Source organism: Ruditapes philippinarum, unplaced genomic scaffold, assembly GCF_026571515.1.
Source record: "Ruditapes philippinarum isolate M1 unplaced genomic scaffold, ASM2657151v2 ctg2420_1_1_1_1, whole genome shotgun sequence".
Lineage (NCBI taxonomy): Eukaryota > Metazoa > Mollusca > Bivalvia > Venerida > Veneridae > Ruditapes > Ruditapes philippinarum.
Genome location: NW_026855714.1, coordinates 71729 through 91337, shown reverse-complemented (window position 1 = coordinate 91337; position 19609 = coordinate 71729). Strand labels below are relative to the sequence as shown.

Genomic DNA, 19609 nt, shown 5'->3' with positions numbered 1-19609 from the left:
ATTTATATTTATATCCCAAGTTAAATTAATTTACCGTTCATTACATACAATAAAAACTTAACGTTTTTAAATCGCCTTTCATTACGACAATAATCATTACACAAATATAGTTTATTAGTTTTCCCTCTACATCTAATACGATCTCCCCCCCCCCCCCCACCTTAATTTGTGGAATTTCAGAAATTTCAAACCGCAAGTCCTCCATTTCTAAGAAAAACAATTTAATTTAAGCAAATGAGATGTAGAAGGCGAGCTAAAATTGAAAATGGCTCCTAAATCAAATCAAATTACTTAAATTAGATGTAGGGCCATCATTACTGGTCACAGTCCTGTGACTAATTCCAGTCCAGTCAAAATTTTAAACAGTGAGTCAATGTTAATTGTTATGGCATTTTTTGGAACGTTATGGCATGCGTAAGAATATATATTTTAAAAGGGCTACGGGAAAAAGGGAATTGACCGCAGTCAAATGCAAAAATAAATTTACAAACAAATGGAAAATTGAAAAAAAGGGGGAAAAAAACTATTGATAGTTTCTGTCTATACATATTGGGAAATATCCACGTAATTTTTCCCGGGAAAAATAATTTTTTCAAATTACGGAAAAACAGACTAAAACATACCCGCCCCCTGTTATAAAAAATGTAAACAAAATTTTTTAAAAATACATTATCCCTTAGTTTTTTATTTTGCCTAGGGGCCTGAAAATTTTTTTCCATACGGGTTAAATCATTCTGTTTTGCTTTAAAAATTTAAACCCCAAGATAACCCGGGCCACAGTTTAATGAAAAAAACCCTTTTTGCGCAAATTTTGAAATGTATTCACCCAAAGGGAAAAATATGAAAAAGGCATCAGGGACTAAACACCAAACAAGTTGTTACTTCCAGCAAGCATGGTATCATTGTCAAAAAGCGTGATGAAAGTGCAAGCATGCATAACGACTGTACCAATAAGCACAATAGCAGTGTCAATGAGTAAATTGAATCAGTTAGCAGGCATTGTGTAATTTTACCTCAATATCATTCCATAGTAAAATGTGTTTCATTTCATACATTCCTGTGTATCTTGACTTCGACCATATGTTGGATGCTCTATTATAATTTATAAGTATAGATTTTAAAATATCTCAGTTGTGTAGCATAGGGAGTAAAAAAGGTTCATATCAATGTTTCAATGTAAATTAAGACCAAATCTTTCATTCGCGAATGTCTCAGGTAATATTAAGTTTACTGTCGTGCTGGTAATGGCGTTGGTGAACACAGTATGTGTCGTTGTGAGCATAGGTTTAATTAAATTAAGCTTAGGTGATGTATTCTCATATACAAACATGGGATATGGAAATAATCAATATGGAATCAAAACGGCGTACTTCTGGACACATCCAGACAAAGGTTTAGTTAAGAATCGGCTGATGCAAATAACGATTGGCGGCCGGACTTGTAACGCAGTGCACGTGAATGTTGTAGCAAGGCATGGTGCTAGATATACTGGCTTAAAAGATATGCGTTCTTTCACTTTTCTTCAACGAAAACTGAAAAACAATTTTTCCAATCAGAATTATAACTTTATAAACGACTGGGTTAATAATTACCCCGAAGAAAAGACAGAACAACTAACAGCGCTGGGGAGAAGAGAAATGGCTTATCTAGGAAAGTACTTTGGAACTGAGCTGTTTGATTTATTAAATGGGACATTAGGGGTAGATGGCACGCCGAAATTCTTAAATTTTACAGCTACGCATAAAGTACGGACACAAAATAGCGTTAAATTTCTCTATAGCGGTTTAACAGACGTTTTCTTCGGGAAAAATTCAACGAATATAAATCCTAAGATCAGAGATGACATTCTACGGTTTTATGACAACTGTAAAAAGTATGAGCATGATATCGCAGATAGGAGTGAGGTACTAAAATTCGAGAACGGTCCAAAATTTCAAAAGATGCTCCGGGATATCACTAAGAGACTTGGTGCCAATGTTTCAATGTCAATCGGTTTGTACTCCTAGTTAATTACAAGTCTGAAAAGGTTGAATTTTGCGTTGAAGGCAGTTTGCATTTGCCAGTACCGTCCATGAAGATGACCGAGTGGTTAACGCGTCGAACTACTGCTAACCGCATGGGTTCGGCAAGTACATGTAGTTGTTTCCTTGAGCAAGAAACTTTACACTCATTCCTCAGTAATGGTTAGTTCCAGGAACGGATTTGAAAGTGTGTCTATAAGCTTATACCTTCATACACAATCGAACTAAAATAAATTTTGTAAAAACCAATCAAACTGAGTCTATTCAATTCTGCCGTTTTAGGAGTTCTTTATTTTCTCCCTGTTGCACATGTCAGAAGTAGTATTGTATTTCATTAAACTAAAATATTTCTATGAGGGTATTTTACAATGTCCAACAGCTCATGACTTGTGTTAATATAATATTATATAACCTTTACAGTGCTTCAAACTGTTTAAACCTTTTATTTCAATATTTGAAAGCTATGTTATGTTCTTGTAATTAATACACATTTATGGTAATGAGACAGATTTGTTAAATTAAACTTTGTACTTTGTTCAAGGTGACGCTAAGGTTTTGTACGTGTTATGTGCGACGGAGCTTGCTATTATGAACAAGGCTGACTGGTGTACCTTATTGACAGAAGACGACAGAGAAGTACTGGAATACGACAAGGACATTGAGGTAATATCTTTGCGATGCAGTTAACCCCCCTCCCCCACTGAAGCTGCTAGAAACACCTTTTTCTTCAAATACTTAAGTGACTATTGTTGTAAAGGAAACATTCTATATTCCGACTTTAAAATTATAGAGTCGTCATTTCATCAATATATTTAGTATTAGGTATTTATTCATCGCGCAAACTTTCATTTGATTTTCATTTGCAGGAGTATTTAATCAAGCTGTACGCTCACCCGGTAGTTGGTCAAATGTCATGTCCACTTGCTAAAGCTGCTTTTACAGATATGGATTCGGCTATCGCTGCAAACGATCTTGGATCAAGGTAAAATTATAATAAGTTGTATTTGATTTAGTTTTATTAAGTGTAGATGAGATTCTGTAAATTAAATTCATTGAAAATAACGTTCAGACTCAAAAGTTTGCGGACGGGGTTTTCGATACTTCTAGGAAAGTTTTACATGACCAGTTTTTGAAAAAATACAAAAACCTTTCATTTTTTTAACTAAATGATTATTGTTGACCAAACTGTTTTGTAGATCTTTTTTTAATACTTTATATCTTCATATAACTTTGATGTTTCTGTTTAAGACTTCTTCTCTTTTCGATTTTAACAAAAACCCACAATAACTGTAAAAATCCTTCATGTGCAAGCTCTGCAGTTAAAGGTGTTACCACAGGACAAGTCACGCTGCTGTTTCAAGTAGGGTGTTTGAGTCTGTTGTTGGAAATTTTCTTCTTTCTTGGTGTTTTGATAGGCATGTACCTTAACCAACGTCAAAAAAGATATCTTAAAAAGGGAATAAGACTGTATCAAATGACGAGAAATGAATGAGTCAATATCGCGGGGAAATTGTATCAATTTTATTACAAAAATCGAAATGCTATGTGGCCCTTCTACACTTCCACCACGATATTTACCCATTCATGGCATGTCCTTTGTTTCAGTCTTTTTTTCTTTTTTTTTTTAAAATTGTTTTTGTTGGATTAGGTGTGTGAAAAATTGAAACAATGAGGGAGAAAATATTCCAATAACAGACTCAAAACACCAAACAATATTCACCTGTTATGATATACATATAACATTTACATGATTCCCGGTATCGATACGCACTTTGCTTCTGGAAACAGATGAAGGGACCTTTATATAGTTCTTTTGCTTCTTCTATTTAAGCTACACGAAAGGCATATTTCAAGTTGGTCATACTGACACAGTAGTTGACCTTGCCACCGGTTTAGGCCTGTTCAAGGACGCCGATGCCATCAGAGCAGACAATTATGAGGCCATGAAGAACAGAACATTCAGGGCATCATCCCATGACACCTTCTCCTCTCATCTGGCATTTATTCTCTACAATTGTGGTGGATCAGGGGCAGATAATTATGCATTGAAACTGGTTTACAATGGGAAACCTGTCACTATCCCAAAATGCAACAGTGAAACATGCTGGTACAGAGATTTTAGACTGGGTTACAAACATTTTATTGATGACTGTGATTGGAATAAAGTGTGCTCAGTCAATGATGGTCAGCCTATAGTGGGCTAATGAATAATTTTATGTAGAAAGGATGTAGATAGATGGGACTTTTAACCAACTTTGTGCACACCTAACGTTTTTTTTAAACTATCTGGTATTTTTGTATGTTATTTGCTATTGTCTTAATACTAATAAATTTGATACTTTCAGAGACTTTTATTTGTCAAAATGCACAAGTGTACTAGCACAGTTAAGATCATACTGTGTATTTCCAGCTTACTCGGTCATATGGCAACTTTCAAGCTTTTTGGTTGAGGAAGACCTCAGCAAGCCTGGAGCACCCTTTTACATTATTTCAGGCACATATGGGCAACTGAGTAGAACAATTAAAAATCCAATAAAGAAGTTGGATAACCGCCTCACAGCTTTAGTGACTTGACTAAACCGTATCTCTTTATTAAAACAGTATTATAGGCTGTGAAGAGCTACTTACTTTATGTTCTTATGTTATTTCATTGGCTGTTCAATGTAAACTTATATATTAGACATCCAAGTTAGATACAAGTACTTATATAAAGAAAGACAAAACACAGTCAATTTTACAGTTTTATATTTCAGTTTTTTCCATCAATTTTCTGCCAACTGACAATTCCATGTCCATGTGAATGTATACTATGACAAAGTACACATCAAACCATACTGTTGTGTAATTCAATGACAAAACACAAGCAAATAAAGCCAAAAAAATATGTTCCCTGTACTGTAAACAATTTTGTACATAACAGACATTCCTGCCATCATTGAACAATAAGCTTTATAACATAACTCAATTTCGCTTTTAACTTTTTCTCAAGAATTATTTATCTAAATTCTCAAAGAAGGTATCAGCAGTGTATCATTACAAAACATAATGAAAGGAAGCCAAATACTTTTTTTAAATTATAACCTTTCAAATACTTTGCTATTACTTATATCTTAAATTCATGCATTGATCTGATGATGCAAAATTCTTTATTATTTAGGCTTACTAGTATCTGTTGGGTTATTAAAAAAATATTTTTTATGTAAAACATGTCCAAAAGTATACCCAGTCTATCTTGATATATTAAATTTGGACAGAATTCATTGTAAAAATATATCTTGTATTAACCCTTAACCTGCTAAACTTATATAATGGATTATCCTAGTTTCGAATTTGGAACACTTTAAAGGGATTTCAATACCCAAAATAAAATTGAGCTGCCAACAGTATAGAGCCTGGTCAGACTGCACGAAAAATGCAGACTGACTTTGCTCTATAATGGTGTCAATGGCTTACCACTTTCGGTTGTTAACAAACATCTGTACAAAATTGTTACATGTACAGGAACGGTGCACAACACATTTACAATGTATGATTATAATGATTATAATTCAAACCTCAAATTCTCTCACTTTAGATATATTTCAAAACTAAAATACAATACACTTAATACACCTGACCAAGATATTGTATACATTTACTAAAGTTTACAGGTCATGAACACTGATTCATAACAAAAAAAGTCAGAAAATAATTAAACAAGAGGGCCATGATGGCCCTGAAGTCGCTCACCTGTATATAGGCCCACAGAGCGAGGCCAGTTTAAACCCCAGGGCTTTTATTTGAACAAAATTGGTAGACACCCATTAGAAGATGTTTCATGCTAAACATCTAAGGTGTAGCTCGTTGAGTTTTAAAAAAAAAGATTTTTTAAGTTTTTACTATACACATATAGTTAAAAGCAACGACATCCCTAGGACGGGGCCAGTTTTGACCCCAGGGCTTTTATTTGAACAAACTTTGAAGACACTCACTAGAAGGTGTTTCATGCTTAATATCTAAACTCTAGCAATTTGTTTTTATTCAAAGAAGATTTTTAAGTTTTTGCTATACACATATAAGGAAAATTAATGTCCCTTGGGGCAGGGCCAATTTTGACCCTAGGGCTTTTATTTGAACAAACTTTGAAGACACTAACTGGAAGATGTTTCATGCTTAATATCTAAACTCTAGCTATTTGGGTTTTTTCAAAGAAGATTTTTTTAAAAAGCTTTTGCAATACACATATAAGGAAACTCAATGACCCCCGGGACAGGGCCAATTTTAACCCCAGGGCTCTTATTTGAACAAATATGGTAGACACCCATTAGAAGATGTTTCATGCTAAATATCTTAGCTCTAGCTCTTTGGGTTCTTTAAAAGAAGATTTTATAAGTTTTTACTATATGCATATAGGGAAAATCAATGACCCCCTGGGGCGGGGCCAATTTTGACCCCAGGGCTTTTATTTGAACAAACTTGATAGACACTCACTAGAAGATGTTTCATGCCAAATATCTAAGCTCTACCTCTTTGGGTTTTTTAAAAGAAGATATTTTAAGTTTTTTCTATCGGTTTACGGACGACGGAAGGACGCCGGACGGACGCTGGAAGAAAAGCGATCACAAAAGCTTTTTCAAAGAAGATTTTAAGTTTTTGCTATACACATATAAGGAAAATCAATGACCCCCTGGGCGGGTCCAATTTTGACCCCAGCCCTTTTATTTGAACAAACTTTGTAGACACTCACTAGAAGATGTTTCATGCTTAATATCTAAACTCTAGCTATTTGGGTTTTTCAAAGAAAATTTTTTAAGTTTTTGCTATACACATATAAGGAAAATCAATGACCCCCGGGGCGGGGCCAATTTTGACCCCAGGGCTTTTATTTGAACAAACTTTGTAGACACCTATTAGAACATGTTTGATGCTAAATTTCTTAGCTCTAGCTCTTTGAGTTCTTTAAAAGAAGATTTTTTTAAGTTTTAACTATATGCATATAGGGAAAATTAATGACCCCCTGGGGCTGGGCCAATTTTGACCCCAGGGCTTTTATTTGTACAAACTTGGTAGACACCCATAAGAAGATGTTTCATGCTAATTATCTAAGCTCTAGCTCATTGGGCTTTTTAAAAGAAGATTTTTTTAAGTTTTTACTATACACATATAGTTAAAAACAATGACACCCCTGGGGCGGGGCCAGTTTTGACCCCAGGGCTTTTATTTGAACAAACTTTGTAGACACTTACTAGAAGATGTTTCATGCTTAATATCTAAACTCTAGCTATTTGGGTTTTTTCAAAGAAGATTTTAAGTTTTTGCTATACACATATAAGGAAAATCAATGACCCCCGGGGCTGGGCCAATTTTGACCCCAGGGCTTTTATTTGAACAAACTTTGTAGACACTCACTAGAAGATGTTTCATGCTTAATATCTAAACTCTACCTATTTAGGTTTTTTCAAAGAAGATTTTAAGTTTTTGCTATACACATATAAGGAAAATCAATGACCCCCGGGGCTGGGCCAATTTTGACCCCAGGTCTTTTATTTGAACAAACTTTGTAGACACTCACTAGAAGATGTTTCATGCTTAATATCTAAACTCTACCTATTTAGGTTTTTTCAAAGAAGATTTTTTAAGTTTTTGCTATACACATATAAGGAAAATCAATGACCCCCAGGGCGGGGCCAATTTTGACCCCAGGGCTTTTATTTGAACAAACTTGGTAGACACCCATTAGAACATGTTTCATGCTAAATATCTTAGCTCTAGCTCTTTGGGTTCTTTAAAAAGAAGATATTTTAAGTTTTTACTATATGCATGTAGGGAAAATCAATGACCCCCTGGGGCGGGGCCAATTTTGACCCCAGGGCTTTTATTTGAACAAACTTGGTAGACACTCACTAGAAGATGTTTCATGCCAAATATCTAAGCTCTAGCTCTTAGGGTTTTTTAAAAGAAGATATTTAAAGTTTTTTCTTTCGGTTGCCATGGCAACCAGAGTTCTGCATGGAATTAAATTCTTTGAACAATTTTTAAAGGTGACCACCAAAGGAACATTCCTGTGAAGTTTGGATGAAATTGGCCTAGTGGTTTATGAGGAGATGTCATTTAAAGTAAAAGTTTACGGACGACGGACGGACGCCGGACGGACGCCGGACGAAAAGCGATCACAAAAGCTCACCCTGTCAATTTGTGACAGGTGAGCTAAAAATGAAATGGAGATAATTCTAGAAATACAGGACTTGAGTTATAAATCTAATCGCACCTGATATAGGTGTTGATAAAAAACATTTTTATGCCGCCGAAGGGAGGCATATTAAAATCGCACCGTCCCTCTGTCTGTCTGGACGTCCGTCTGTCTGTGCGTCCCCACTTCATTTCTGTTCAGACTATAACTTTGTCATGCATGGAATGATATTTAAATAACTAGGCATTAATGTCTACCTCATCAAGACGATGTGTGGCGTCCAAGCATTACGTCCCTACCTCAGAGGTCAAGGTCACACTAACATTTTGAAGTTTCACTTTATCACAATAAAAGTTCATAGGTTTACACATTTGTGTCCGGAATGTAACTTTGTCATGCATGGAAGAATTTTAGAATAACTCGGGATAAATGTCTTCCACATCAAGACGATGTGGGGCGTCAACTTATCACGCCACTAACATTTTGAAGTTCACTATATCAAAATTAGAGTTTATAGTTACACACATTCGTGTCCGGACTGTCATGCATCAAAGGATTACAAAATAACTAGGCATAAATATCTTCCACATCAAGACATGTCGCGACTAAGACCACTATCCCTACCTTCAAGGTCAAAGTCATACTTATAGTTTGAAGGTATTCATTCATTCGAGAAGAGTTTTGAAGATACACATTCATGTCCGGACTGCACTTTGTCATGCATGGAAAATTTTTATAATAACTTGGCACAATTGTCTACCACATCACGACGATGTATCGCAGCTAAGGCTTATGTCCGTCTGTGTGTCCCCACTTACACAACAATCATGTCCAGTATGTAACTTTGTCATGCATTGAGGGATTTTGAAATAACTTGGCACAAATGTCTTTCTCATGACAACATTCTGTAGTATCCAGGAACCACGTCCCTTCTTCAAAGGTCAGGGTTACACTTATACGCTATCACAACTAGAACTGCCACTATCATGGCGTGAATACCCCCGCATACCACTTTGTCAGAATCAACAGTGGCCATTTAAAGCTCAAGGACAACCTCCCTGCCAAATCTGAGGTTACTAAGCCAGTGCATTGCTAAGTAATGTATTCTACGTGCTTCAAATGTGAAAATGTCAAAAACAATACACTGCAGACAGGCATTCTTAAGCAATTGAGGGGAAAAGATTTTTTTTTGTCAAGGTCCCTGTGACCTTGACCTTTTACCCAGTGACCTCAACATCAATAGGGGTCACCTTATGGTCATGATCAACATCAATGCCAAATACGAAGACTGTGGGTCAAAGGAATCTTAAGATAATGGGTGGACAATCTCTTTTAGTCAAGGCCCCTGTGACCTTGACCTTTGACCCAGTGACCTAAAAATCAATAGGGGTCACCTATTAATCATGACTACACTCCATGCAAAATATGAAGACTGTGGGTCAAAGGAATCTTAAGTAATTAAGCGGACAAGCTTTTTGAAGTCAAGGCCCCTGTGACCTTGACCTTTTACCTGGTGACCTCAAAGTCAATAGGGGTCACCTACTAATCATGACTACCCTCCATGCCAAATATGAAGACTGTGGGTCAAAGCAATCTTAAGTTATTGGGCGGACAAGCTTTTTGAAGTCAAGGCCCCTGTGACCTTGACCTTTGACCTGGTGACCTCAAAGTCAATAGGGGTCATCTACTAATCATGACTAACCTCCATGCCAAATATGAAGACTGTGGGTCAAAGGAATCTTAAGTTATTTGGCGGACAAGCTTTTTGAAGTCAAGGCCCCTATGATCTTGACCTTTGACTTGGTGACTTCAAAATCAATAGGGGTCACCTACTAATCTCCATGCCAAATATGAAGACTGTAGGTCAAAGGAATCTTAAGTTATTGGGCGGACAAGCTTTTTGAAGTCAAGGCCCCTGTGACCTTGACCTTTGACCTGGTGACTTCAAAATCAATAGGGGTCACCTACTAATCATGACTAATCTCCATGCCAAATATGAAGACTGTAGGTCACAGGAATCTTAAGTTATTTGGCGGACAAGCTTTTGAAGTCAAGGCCCCGGTGACCTTGACCTTTGACCTGGTGACCTCAAAATCAATAGAGGTCATCTACTAATCATGACTAACCTCTATGCCAAATATGAAGACTGTAGGTCAAAGGAATCTTAAGTTATTAGGCGGACAAGCTTTTTGAAGTCAAGGCCCCTGTGACCTTGACCTTTGACCTGGTGATCCTCAAAATCAATAGGGGTCATCTACTTATCATGACTAACCTCCATGCCAAATATGAAGACTGTAGGTCAAAGGAATCTTAAGTTATTGGGCGGACAAGCTTTTTGAAGTCAAGGCCCCTGTGACCTTGACCTTTGACCTGGTGACTTCAAAATCAATAGGGGTCACCTACTAATCATGACTTACCTCCATGCCAAATATGAAGACTGTAGGTCACAGGAATCTTAAGTTATTTGGCAGACAAGCTTTTTGAAGTCAAGGCCCGGTGACCTTTGACCTGGTGACCTCAAAATCAATAGGGGTCATCTACTAATCATGACTAACCTCCATGCCAAATATGAAGACTGTAGGTCAAAGGAATCTTAAGTTATTAGGCGGACAAGCTTTTTTAAGTCAAGGCCCCTGTGACCTTGACCTTTGACCTTGTGATCCTCAAAATCAATAGGGGTCATCTACTTATCATGACTAACCTCCATGCCAAATATGAAGACTGTAGGTCAAAGGAATCTTAAGTTATTGGTCGGACAAGCTTTTTGAAGTCAAGGTCGCTGTGACCTTGACCTTTGACCTGGTGATCCTCAAAATCAATAGGGGTCACTTACTAATCATGACTAACCTCCATGCCAAATATGAAGACTGTAGGTCAAAGGAATCTTAAGTTATTGGTCGGACAAGCTTTTTGAAGTCAAGGTCGCTGTGACCTTGACCTTTGACCCGGTGACCTCAAAATCAATAAGGGTCATCTACTAATCATGACTAACCTCCATGCCAAATATGAAGACTGTGGGTCAAAGGAATCTTAAGTTATTGGTCGGACAATAAAAACTGACGGACAGCCGGACAGCCAGACGGACAAGCTGATTCCAGTATACCCCCCTTACAACTTTGTTGTGCGGGGGTATAATAAGAGATTATAGGTACAATAATACAAGAAAAATTAGCAATTAGTTACTTTCATCCTCTTTTCTTTTCATACTACCAGTCCTGCATGCTTAAGAAACTTTTTCGGGGCATTAATATATATGTGGCCAAATCATAAATATGTCGTTGATATATCTCCACCATATCATTGGCTTGAGTTTCTGAGTGTTGAGGAATCAATTTTCTAGGTATGACATGAAAATGACTGCATAACTTGAGCGCATTTAGTGCACATTGTGGTGCCTGATATCTGTTCGTAAAAATAAATATGTATATACATTTTAGAAAAATCAATGACCCATTGGATGGGGCCAATTTTGACCCCAGGGCTATAATTTGAACATTTTTTGTAGAGTTTCATTAGATGATGTTATATAAAAATATCTAAGCTCTAGGCCTTGTACTTTCAGGAGAAGATTTTTAAGTTTTTACTATATGTACATAATGAAAATCAATGACCCCTGGGTGGGGCCAATTTTCACCCAAGGGAAATAATTTGAACAATCTTGGTAGAGTTTCATTAGATGATGTTACACACAAAATATCGAAGCTCCAAGCCTTGCACTTTCAAAGAAGAAGATTTTTTTAAAGTTTTTACAATAAACATGTAAGGAAAATCAATGACCCCTAGGACGGGGCCAATTTTGACCCAAGGACTATAATTTGAACAAACTTGGGGGAATTTCATAAGATGATGCTACACACAATATATCTAAGCTCTAGGTCATGCACTTTCCGAGAAGAGTTTTAAAGATTTCATTTTTAAAATCTATTTTTAGCCCTCCTGACCCAATACCATTTGAACAATTTAAGTAGAGCTTCATGCTGTTAACATCCTGTGAATATTTCATTAAATTTGGCCCAGTGGTTTCTGAGAAATTTACAACAGATGCACTGACGGACAACGGACAAATTGTGATCACAAAAGCTCACCTTGAGCACTTTCTGCTCAGGCGAGCTAAAAAACATTAACAATTTAAAATCTTTATTATGTATAGGTTAGTGTTTAATAATACATATTAACAAAAATAATTGGTCAAGCCTGCAGCAGGCAGGCGACCAGTTATTTTTGTTAATGTGTATTATTAAACATTAACCTATTTAATGATCAACATTATTTTTTTTCAACCAAAAACAAGGCATTTCTCTAAATCACCGATAGCTCCGCCCTTTCGCTCTAAAAGAACACCTTGTCAAGTCTCTAACATGTCACATTTAGATAAGCTAAATAAATGGCCCTTTAAACATATAATTAGGCACATTTTTAACTGAAATGTCACAGAATTTATACCTTTATCTACAGTAAGACTATCATGTTTCTATAAAATATCTGAAAAAAAAACAGCAAGGAAAACTATGCAATTAGGTAAAAACAATGGATTAAATGAAATGTGTAAATACAATGAGTTTTCCAGTAAACATTGTATTCTTAATATCAAGGATTGTTAATGCAGTTCATTACTATTGACTGAAAGAAAATAATGTTTAGGTTACTTTTTCTAGAAAATATAAAGTTTAAAACAGTCAGCAATTTACAATAGACATTTTTCTTTCAGTTAAAAGGATATAACAAGAGCCCGGTTTGAGCCGGGTGATGCTCCCCGAATAGGTTTTGGACACAGGAAAGTACACCTCTTGTAGTTTCAGAGTTATGTCCCTGGAAAAAGTTCAAAGTGCAATAATTCCAAAATTAGGAAAGGCAGAGTTACTGTTCTTTCCACTGCACTTCTAATCACTGTTATCTATCAACTTACAAAGTTTCTTGTTGATATCTCTTATGGTTTCCGAGTTATGTTCCGGACAAATTCAAAAAGTAAAAATAAACAAATGGCAATAACTCCAGAATTAGGCAAGGCAGAGTTATGATTCTCGTGCACTGCACATCTACCCATTGAGATACATCTACCTACAAAGTTTCATGTTGATATCTCTTATAGTTTTACAGCTATGTCCAGTACAAGATTTTTCTAAAAGGGGAGATAATTCAAAAATGAGGCTTAACAGAGTTATGGTTTTTTTGCACTGCACTTCTACTCAATGAGATCTATCTACCTACAATGTTTCATCTTGATATCTCTTATAATTTTAGAGTTATGTTCCGGACAAAGTTCAGTGTTAAAATTAACAAAGGGCAATAACTCCAAAATTAGGACAAAAAAGAGTTATTGTTCTTATGCACTGCACATCTACCCATTGAGATACATCTACCTACAAAGTTTCATGTTGATATCTCTTATAGTTTTACAGCTATGTCCAGTACAAGATTTTTCTAAAAGGGGAGATAATTCAAAAATGAGGCTTAACAGAGTTATGGTTTTTTTGCACTGCACTTCTACTCAATGAGATCTATCTACCTACAATGTTTCATCTTGATATCTCTTATAATTTTAGAGTTATGTTCCGGACAAAGTTCAGTGTTAAAATTAACAAAGGGCAATAACTCCAAAATTAGGACAAAAAGAGTTATTGTTCTTATGCACTGCACATCTACCCATTGAGATCTATTCACCTACAAAGTTTCATGTTGATATCTCTTATAGTTTTAGAGTTATGCCCCGGACAAGATTTTTCTATAAGGGGAGATAATTCAAAAAACCAGGCAAAATAGAGTTATGGTTCTTTGACACTGCACTCCCCCTCAATGCCCTCTACCACTGTATGAAGTTTAAACAAATTATCTCCAAGGGTTTTCAAGTTATGCTCCGGAAAAGAAAACGGACGGACAGACGGACGGACGGACAGACGGACAAGGCGCCGACTATATGCTCCCCCGAAATTTTTCGGGGAGCATAAAAAGTTAATATGTAATCATTTGTCTCTGCACATGTTTCTCCACATGTATTATCTATGTAATAAATTAACATACAAGTTTGTCTATGATAATCAGACAGTGACCTTACATTTTATATGTACACTAAAGTTATATTAACCATTCTCTAAAAAGTAAAACAGGTCTTAAACAATTGAATGTTTAAAGGAAGACACAGGCAAAATGTTCATTTCTTAGTTTTGAAGTTTTCATTCATTATTATGTAAATGCCCTCAAAATGAATATATTAGATATCAAAGGAACAAAACTTTTCTCCATATAAAGAATAAAATGGTGGTTTCCTAATTTGACCCGCGTGGGTCGGGTTAGAGCACGTCCAGGATTTCACAATAGTTGTCAAAATGAACTCTGGAAATGTTAAAGAACATGTCAAATGAATGACTTAGACTTGTTTCAATCATACAATATCCACAATATCTGTTATTGTAACTTCAAGGGTTTGTTCAAGTCACCTGACTTGTTTGAAAACTATTTGGTGATTCTATTGGTGTCTAAATTTTGTTCAACATGTATAAATATATTTACGCTTCAAACCCAAAATATATAGAATTTAAACAGAAATTCATGCTGAAACTTCAAGAAATGTCATTTTAGCGTGATTTGAGTACATAAGATCATTTTGATATTTTTGTCATTATTTTGCCTGAATATCCCTTTAAGCTGATTTGTAATTAAATGGCAAATGTCTCAATAGGAGTGAACTTGGCTAAGTCTTTGGGATTGCATAAGAACAAACATATTGTTACAAGTTCCAGTTTAACAAGTTGTCTCTTATTTTCCCCTCATATTTTAAATGAAATGAGAAACATAAGTATATAGTCTAACTTTTAAACTGTATAAAAAATACGCTCCAACTTGCCCATGGGACCACGTGTATTACATGTATTAAGCAACTTTTGTCTTATGCGACCACTAACCATTTTCTCTATATATCTTTATTGAATTAAGCGACTTTTGCTCAACGCGACCGGCGACCGCTAATTAGACATGTAATTGAGACCAATCTTTTCATCACACGACACTTTTACCTGTCAAGTGTTTGTGTTTTTAGAGAATGCCGCCTCATAATTTCACAAATGTTAACAATCAAAACACAATATGTAAATGTGTGAAACACTCTCATTCCCAAACAGTTTTTAGCGTATGCAATTGAACTTAATTATACGCGTGACATGTATTATCCAATAAAATCGATAGAACAATGCAGCGCTCCGCCTCTACTAAGATAGTGTAGACACTTCGCTGTTGATATTTAGACTGCATTGAATTGACATTGATCAGCAATTAAATTAATCGTTACAATTAGATGTAGATCCGAGCAGTTTCGTTTAGCAACCATTTTTGGTGTTTCCCATGCGCGGTTGCTTAATACAGGTTTGACTGTACCAGTAATAATGTGTAATTGTCTTTCATAGTGTATAGTACAGGTAGTATGAGTACAGTGCACAACACATAAAATTATGCATTTCCTTTATTATATAATTATGTCCCACTGACTTGCTAAGTTATGGCTGAAAAAACATTGCCTTTTGTTAGCAAAACCAATTGTAAATACCAGAAAAACAGCAAATACATGCATATTTTGAATTACAAAATGAAATAAATGTAATGCAGTAATATAAATTTGTCAAAAAAAAGAGAAATAAGACAATTATCAACTGATATTAAATAATATATAATACATAAAATGTAAAACAAACAAGCAATTATCATAGTATTGCAAGCAATATAAAAGTCCCCTATAAGTTAGAACCCCAGCAACATTCTCAAGGGCCATTGGCCATTCAATAATGTCATTGTGGGAGATATGAATGAACTTAAATCTATTGAGTTCTTAGTTTGTCTGTATCATAATAATGTGTTAAGCTTTCATGCCTAGTAAGGAAAGTATGTTTATACAACAAATAATCAAAAGATACAATTTTCTCAGGATGAATATGTATAAGTAATGTTTCAACTTTTCTCAAGTATTTATTGGAAAAATTCCAAGTTCTTTAACAGTGATCTAAGGAAACAGTTTTTAGGGAAGACAGACTGATAAACAGGTAAAATAAGAAACATATATTTGAAGTCTGAAGTAGATACATTAAGAAACTAGAAATGTGTCCATAGGACACAGGTGCCCCCACACTCCACTGTTTTGTCAATCTTATGACTCTAGGTCAAATATTTTTTGGGCTACATGTGCCACAAAATGAAAACTAAAAATCTTGTACTAAGTAAAGGGCAAGACCTTTACAAATACTGAATAAATCCACAAGCGAACCCTAAGGTGCATAAGAACACATGCTGACCAACATTCTTGTAAACTTTCAGGCTTACAGGTCAAATACTTTTTGAGCTATGCATGAACAAGTTGAAATTATAAATTTCTACTTCTGTAAGTCAAGGGCAATAACTCTAACAAAACTAAAAAAACTCACATGCAAAGTCCCAGGTGCATAGCTTCACAGTGATGTTGATCATTATTCCTGTACAGTTGGTTGATTCTAACTTAAGCACACAAGGAACAAATAACACAACATAATGAAACAGTTTTTACAAAGTCAAGGGCAATAACTCTACAAATTCTGGATAAATCCACAGTGCACAACTACACATGATGACCAACATTCCTGTTAAGTTTCATGACTCAAGGTTAAATACATTTTGAGCTACACACGACACAAACTCAGAGAATTGCAAATTTTCACTAAGTCAAGGGCAGTAACTCTGACAAAACATATAAATTCACAAGTGAAACCCCAGGTGCACAACTTCACATGCTGATCAACATTCCCGTAAAGTTTCATGACCCTATGTCAAATACTTTATGAGTTACATGCAACACAAGTTGAAAATTGTAAATTTTTACTAAGTCAAGAGCAATAACTCTAAAAATACTAAATAAATCCACATGAAAATACCCAGGTGCACAACTACACATACTGGTCAACATTCCTGTAAAGGTTCATGACTCTAGGTCAAATACTTTTTGAGCTACGTGTGACACAAAAGAGAACGGACGGATGTACTGAAGGACGTCCCCCCTAAAGTCGGGGCACAATAAAGAAGTTATAATCTCCTGCCTGCCATTTATCCATATATCAAGTTTAAGAAAAACATTTTTCAGTACTTTTTGTGTTATCACAGGATCTAGTTTTGTGGACGGACTGACAGACAGAAGATAAACCTAAAGTCCCCTCCAGTTAAAACGGTAGGGGATTAATAAAACACTTTTATAAACCTTTCAAGAGAAAAATACAAGGTTAACATATTAAATATCAATTTTGCTAAAAAAAAAAACAGCCCAGAACATTCCTTTTTAAACAGAAAACATCCTTACCAACTGCATAAAGCCAACAGTTTGAATAATTTTCAATATTTGTAAAGTATATCACTAGCTTGTTTAACTTGTACTATATGATAACAGTTTTTCACAGTGACTGCATCACTCTATAATTATCCTAATTTTACCCATTAATACTAGGTTAAAAGATAACTAAAATAAGTTCTGTTCAAAATAAGTTTTTCTCATTGTATCATCATTAGTCTGCCATCTTTTAATTTGGTTCTTGAAAAAATAAAAAAATATATCATTATAAACAAATGAAAAGGGAAATGGTTTTAATGAAGCAAAGTGATCAACAAGTTTTACAAATCATAACATCATAGATGTCTATATCATATAACATTATTTTTATAATAAACATCAACACACTGTATTCATGATTTTCATGATTATTACAAACAACTGCATGTATTAAATCATTACCTCTGTCTCCTGAAAGCTCACCTCTTACATCACAGTTATCACTTCTTATATCATTTGTACTTGATGCTAATGCTTTTCTGTTATCATCAATAATTTTATCATGTCCACTTAAATTTGTTTCCTGCTCAAAAGTGAAAACTTCATTACTAGATGGACTAAATTCTCCAGCGTTATTTGTAATACATTGTGGTGTTAAAGTTTCACTTTCACTAGTGCTATACAATAAAGGTCTCTCACTTGAAGAATGTCTTTGTTCAATTTGCTGTTCCATTCCTTTTCTTTGTTTTTGATGATCAAATTTCGGAATTTTGTTTTGAAGGGCACACCTAAAATTTCTCAGTTTTCTTCCTTTCTGATCAAGGTTGGGCACTTTAATGCTTGGAAGAATTTTCCAAAACTGCAGATCATCCCCCATTTCTTCTGAAACATCAGTACCTATTTCAATGTTTCTGTCTTGTTCATTGATATATTGTTCATGCAGAACCCTGATATTTTCTGCATGTTTTTTATGCCACTGTCGTATCTGTTTTGGTTTGTAGGCTTCAACTTCAAGAATCAAAATTCTTTTTCCCTTTCTTGAACGGATCATTGACTGCAGGAAGAAATTTGCTAAGTCATCTTCCCTTAAATCTTTGGAATACAAGAAGACTACTAATGCACTATGTTCAGTTTTTTCAAAGACTTTGTGCATAATATCTGGAAAAAAAAGATAATGATTTTGTTAAACTTTATGAGAGATTTCCATACACAAAAGGCATTAAAATGACATGTTTCAAACCTAAGAGAATTTTGAAACCTTTGGAAACAAGATCCCTGCATGCCTGTTAAGGCTTGTCTATTAAGGGCACCAACTATCAATAACCAATTTTTAAAAATATTGTAAGTTAAGAACAGGCATAAATCCTACCAAGAGGGTCATGCTGGCATTGGTTTGATCACCTGTGATTCGTGCAAGAAAAGGGTAAAGGCAGGGTCATGATTTATATACTGTAACCTTTTAAAACAACAAGGTGATCCTTAATGCAAAAAGTTTAAGCTCTTGGCATTGTAATTTCAGAGAAGTAGATTTTGGAGACATTTTTTAATTTACTATACTAGTCTTTGTAAAATAAATGGCACCCTGAGTGCCCTGATTTTTTTTACCCCAGTAGCAAAACTTATGGAACTTTTGTACATGTCCACTTAGCAAAGTTACATGCCAAATATCTATGCACTTGGCATTGCAGTTTCACAAAAGACTTAAATGTCTTTTCCTATACAAGTCTATAGTAATACAAACTAAGTGACCCCTTTGGCCAGGTCGATTTTGACCAAAGGGGTATGATTCATATAACTTTCATAGAAACCACAAGATGATGCTACATGCAAACAAGAGGGCTAAGATGGCCCTAGATCGCTCACCTGACTCATCAAACTCATCTGAGCAATGTCTTAGACAAGCATCCTGACCAAGTTTGATGACAATTGATTCAAAAATGTGACCACAATATTTGGGCAGTGTCACCTAGTTTAAGACCTCAGGTGACCCATATTCGAACTTGACCTACGAATCATCGAAACAATCTTGCAGACAAATTACCAGGATATTTGGATAAAAACAGTAGCCACTAGAGACTGTTAACAAGATTTTTCTATTTTTAGCTCCCGTGACCTATTTTTCATCCGAGATGACCCACGTTCAAA

The 19609-nt window shown here is 35.3% G+C and overlaps 2 protein-coding genes across 2 annotated transcripts in view; one reads left to right on the top strand and one right to left on the bottom strand.

Annotated features, from left to right (window-relative positions):
* The first annotated feature begins 1049 nt into the window (after positions 1–1049).
* Positions 1050–4371, top strand: LOC132744181 (multiple inositol polyphosphate phosphatase 1-like). Its single transcript, XM_060732798.1, has 4 exons — positions 1050–1992; positions 2563–2684; positions 2888–3003; positions 3853–4371. Exons 1-4 carry the CDS (start codon positions 1167–1169, stop codon positions 4223–4225), a joined length of 1437 nt encoding a protein of 478 aa, XP_060588781.1. The 5' UTR covers positions 1050–1166; the 3' UTR covers positions 4226–4371.
* An 11356-nt stretch (positions 4372–15727) lies between these two features.
* Positions 15728–19609, bottom strand: part of LOC132744178 (uncharacterized) — a 29726-nt gene continuing 25844 nt past the window's right edge. Inside the window, exon 5 of the mRNA XM_060732797.1 lies at positions 15728–18622. Coding sequence (XP_060588780.1) covers positions 17796–18622 — 827 coding nt within the window. The 3' untranslated portion in view covers positions 15728–17795. The remainder of the gene's footprint in view (positions 18623–19609) is intronic.

What these genes read in the sequence shown, in the direction of transcription:
- LOC132744181 (XM_060732798.1), top strand. Translation starts at nt 1,167, where the DNA reads ATGTTTCAATGTAAATTAAGACCAAATCTTTCATTCGCGAATGTCTCA. An exon ending in CAATGTTTCAATGTCAATCG is followed by an intron (nt 1,993 to 2,562) that starts GTTTGTACTCCT and finishes ACTTTGTTCAAG; the next exon opens with GTGACGCTAAGGTTTTGTAC. An exon ending in GCAAACGATCTTGGATCAAG is followed by an intron (nt 3,004 to 3,852) that starts GTAAAATTATAA and finishes CTTCTATTTAAG; the next exon opens with CTACACGAAAGGCATATTTC.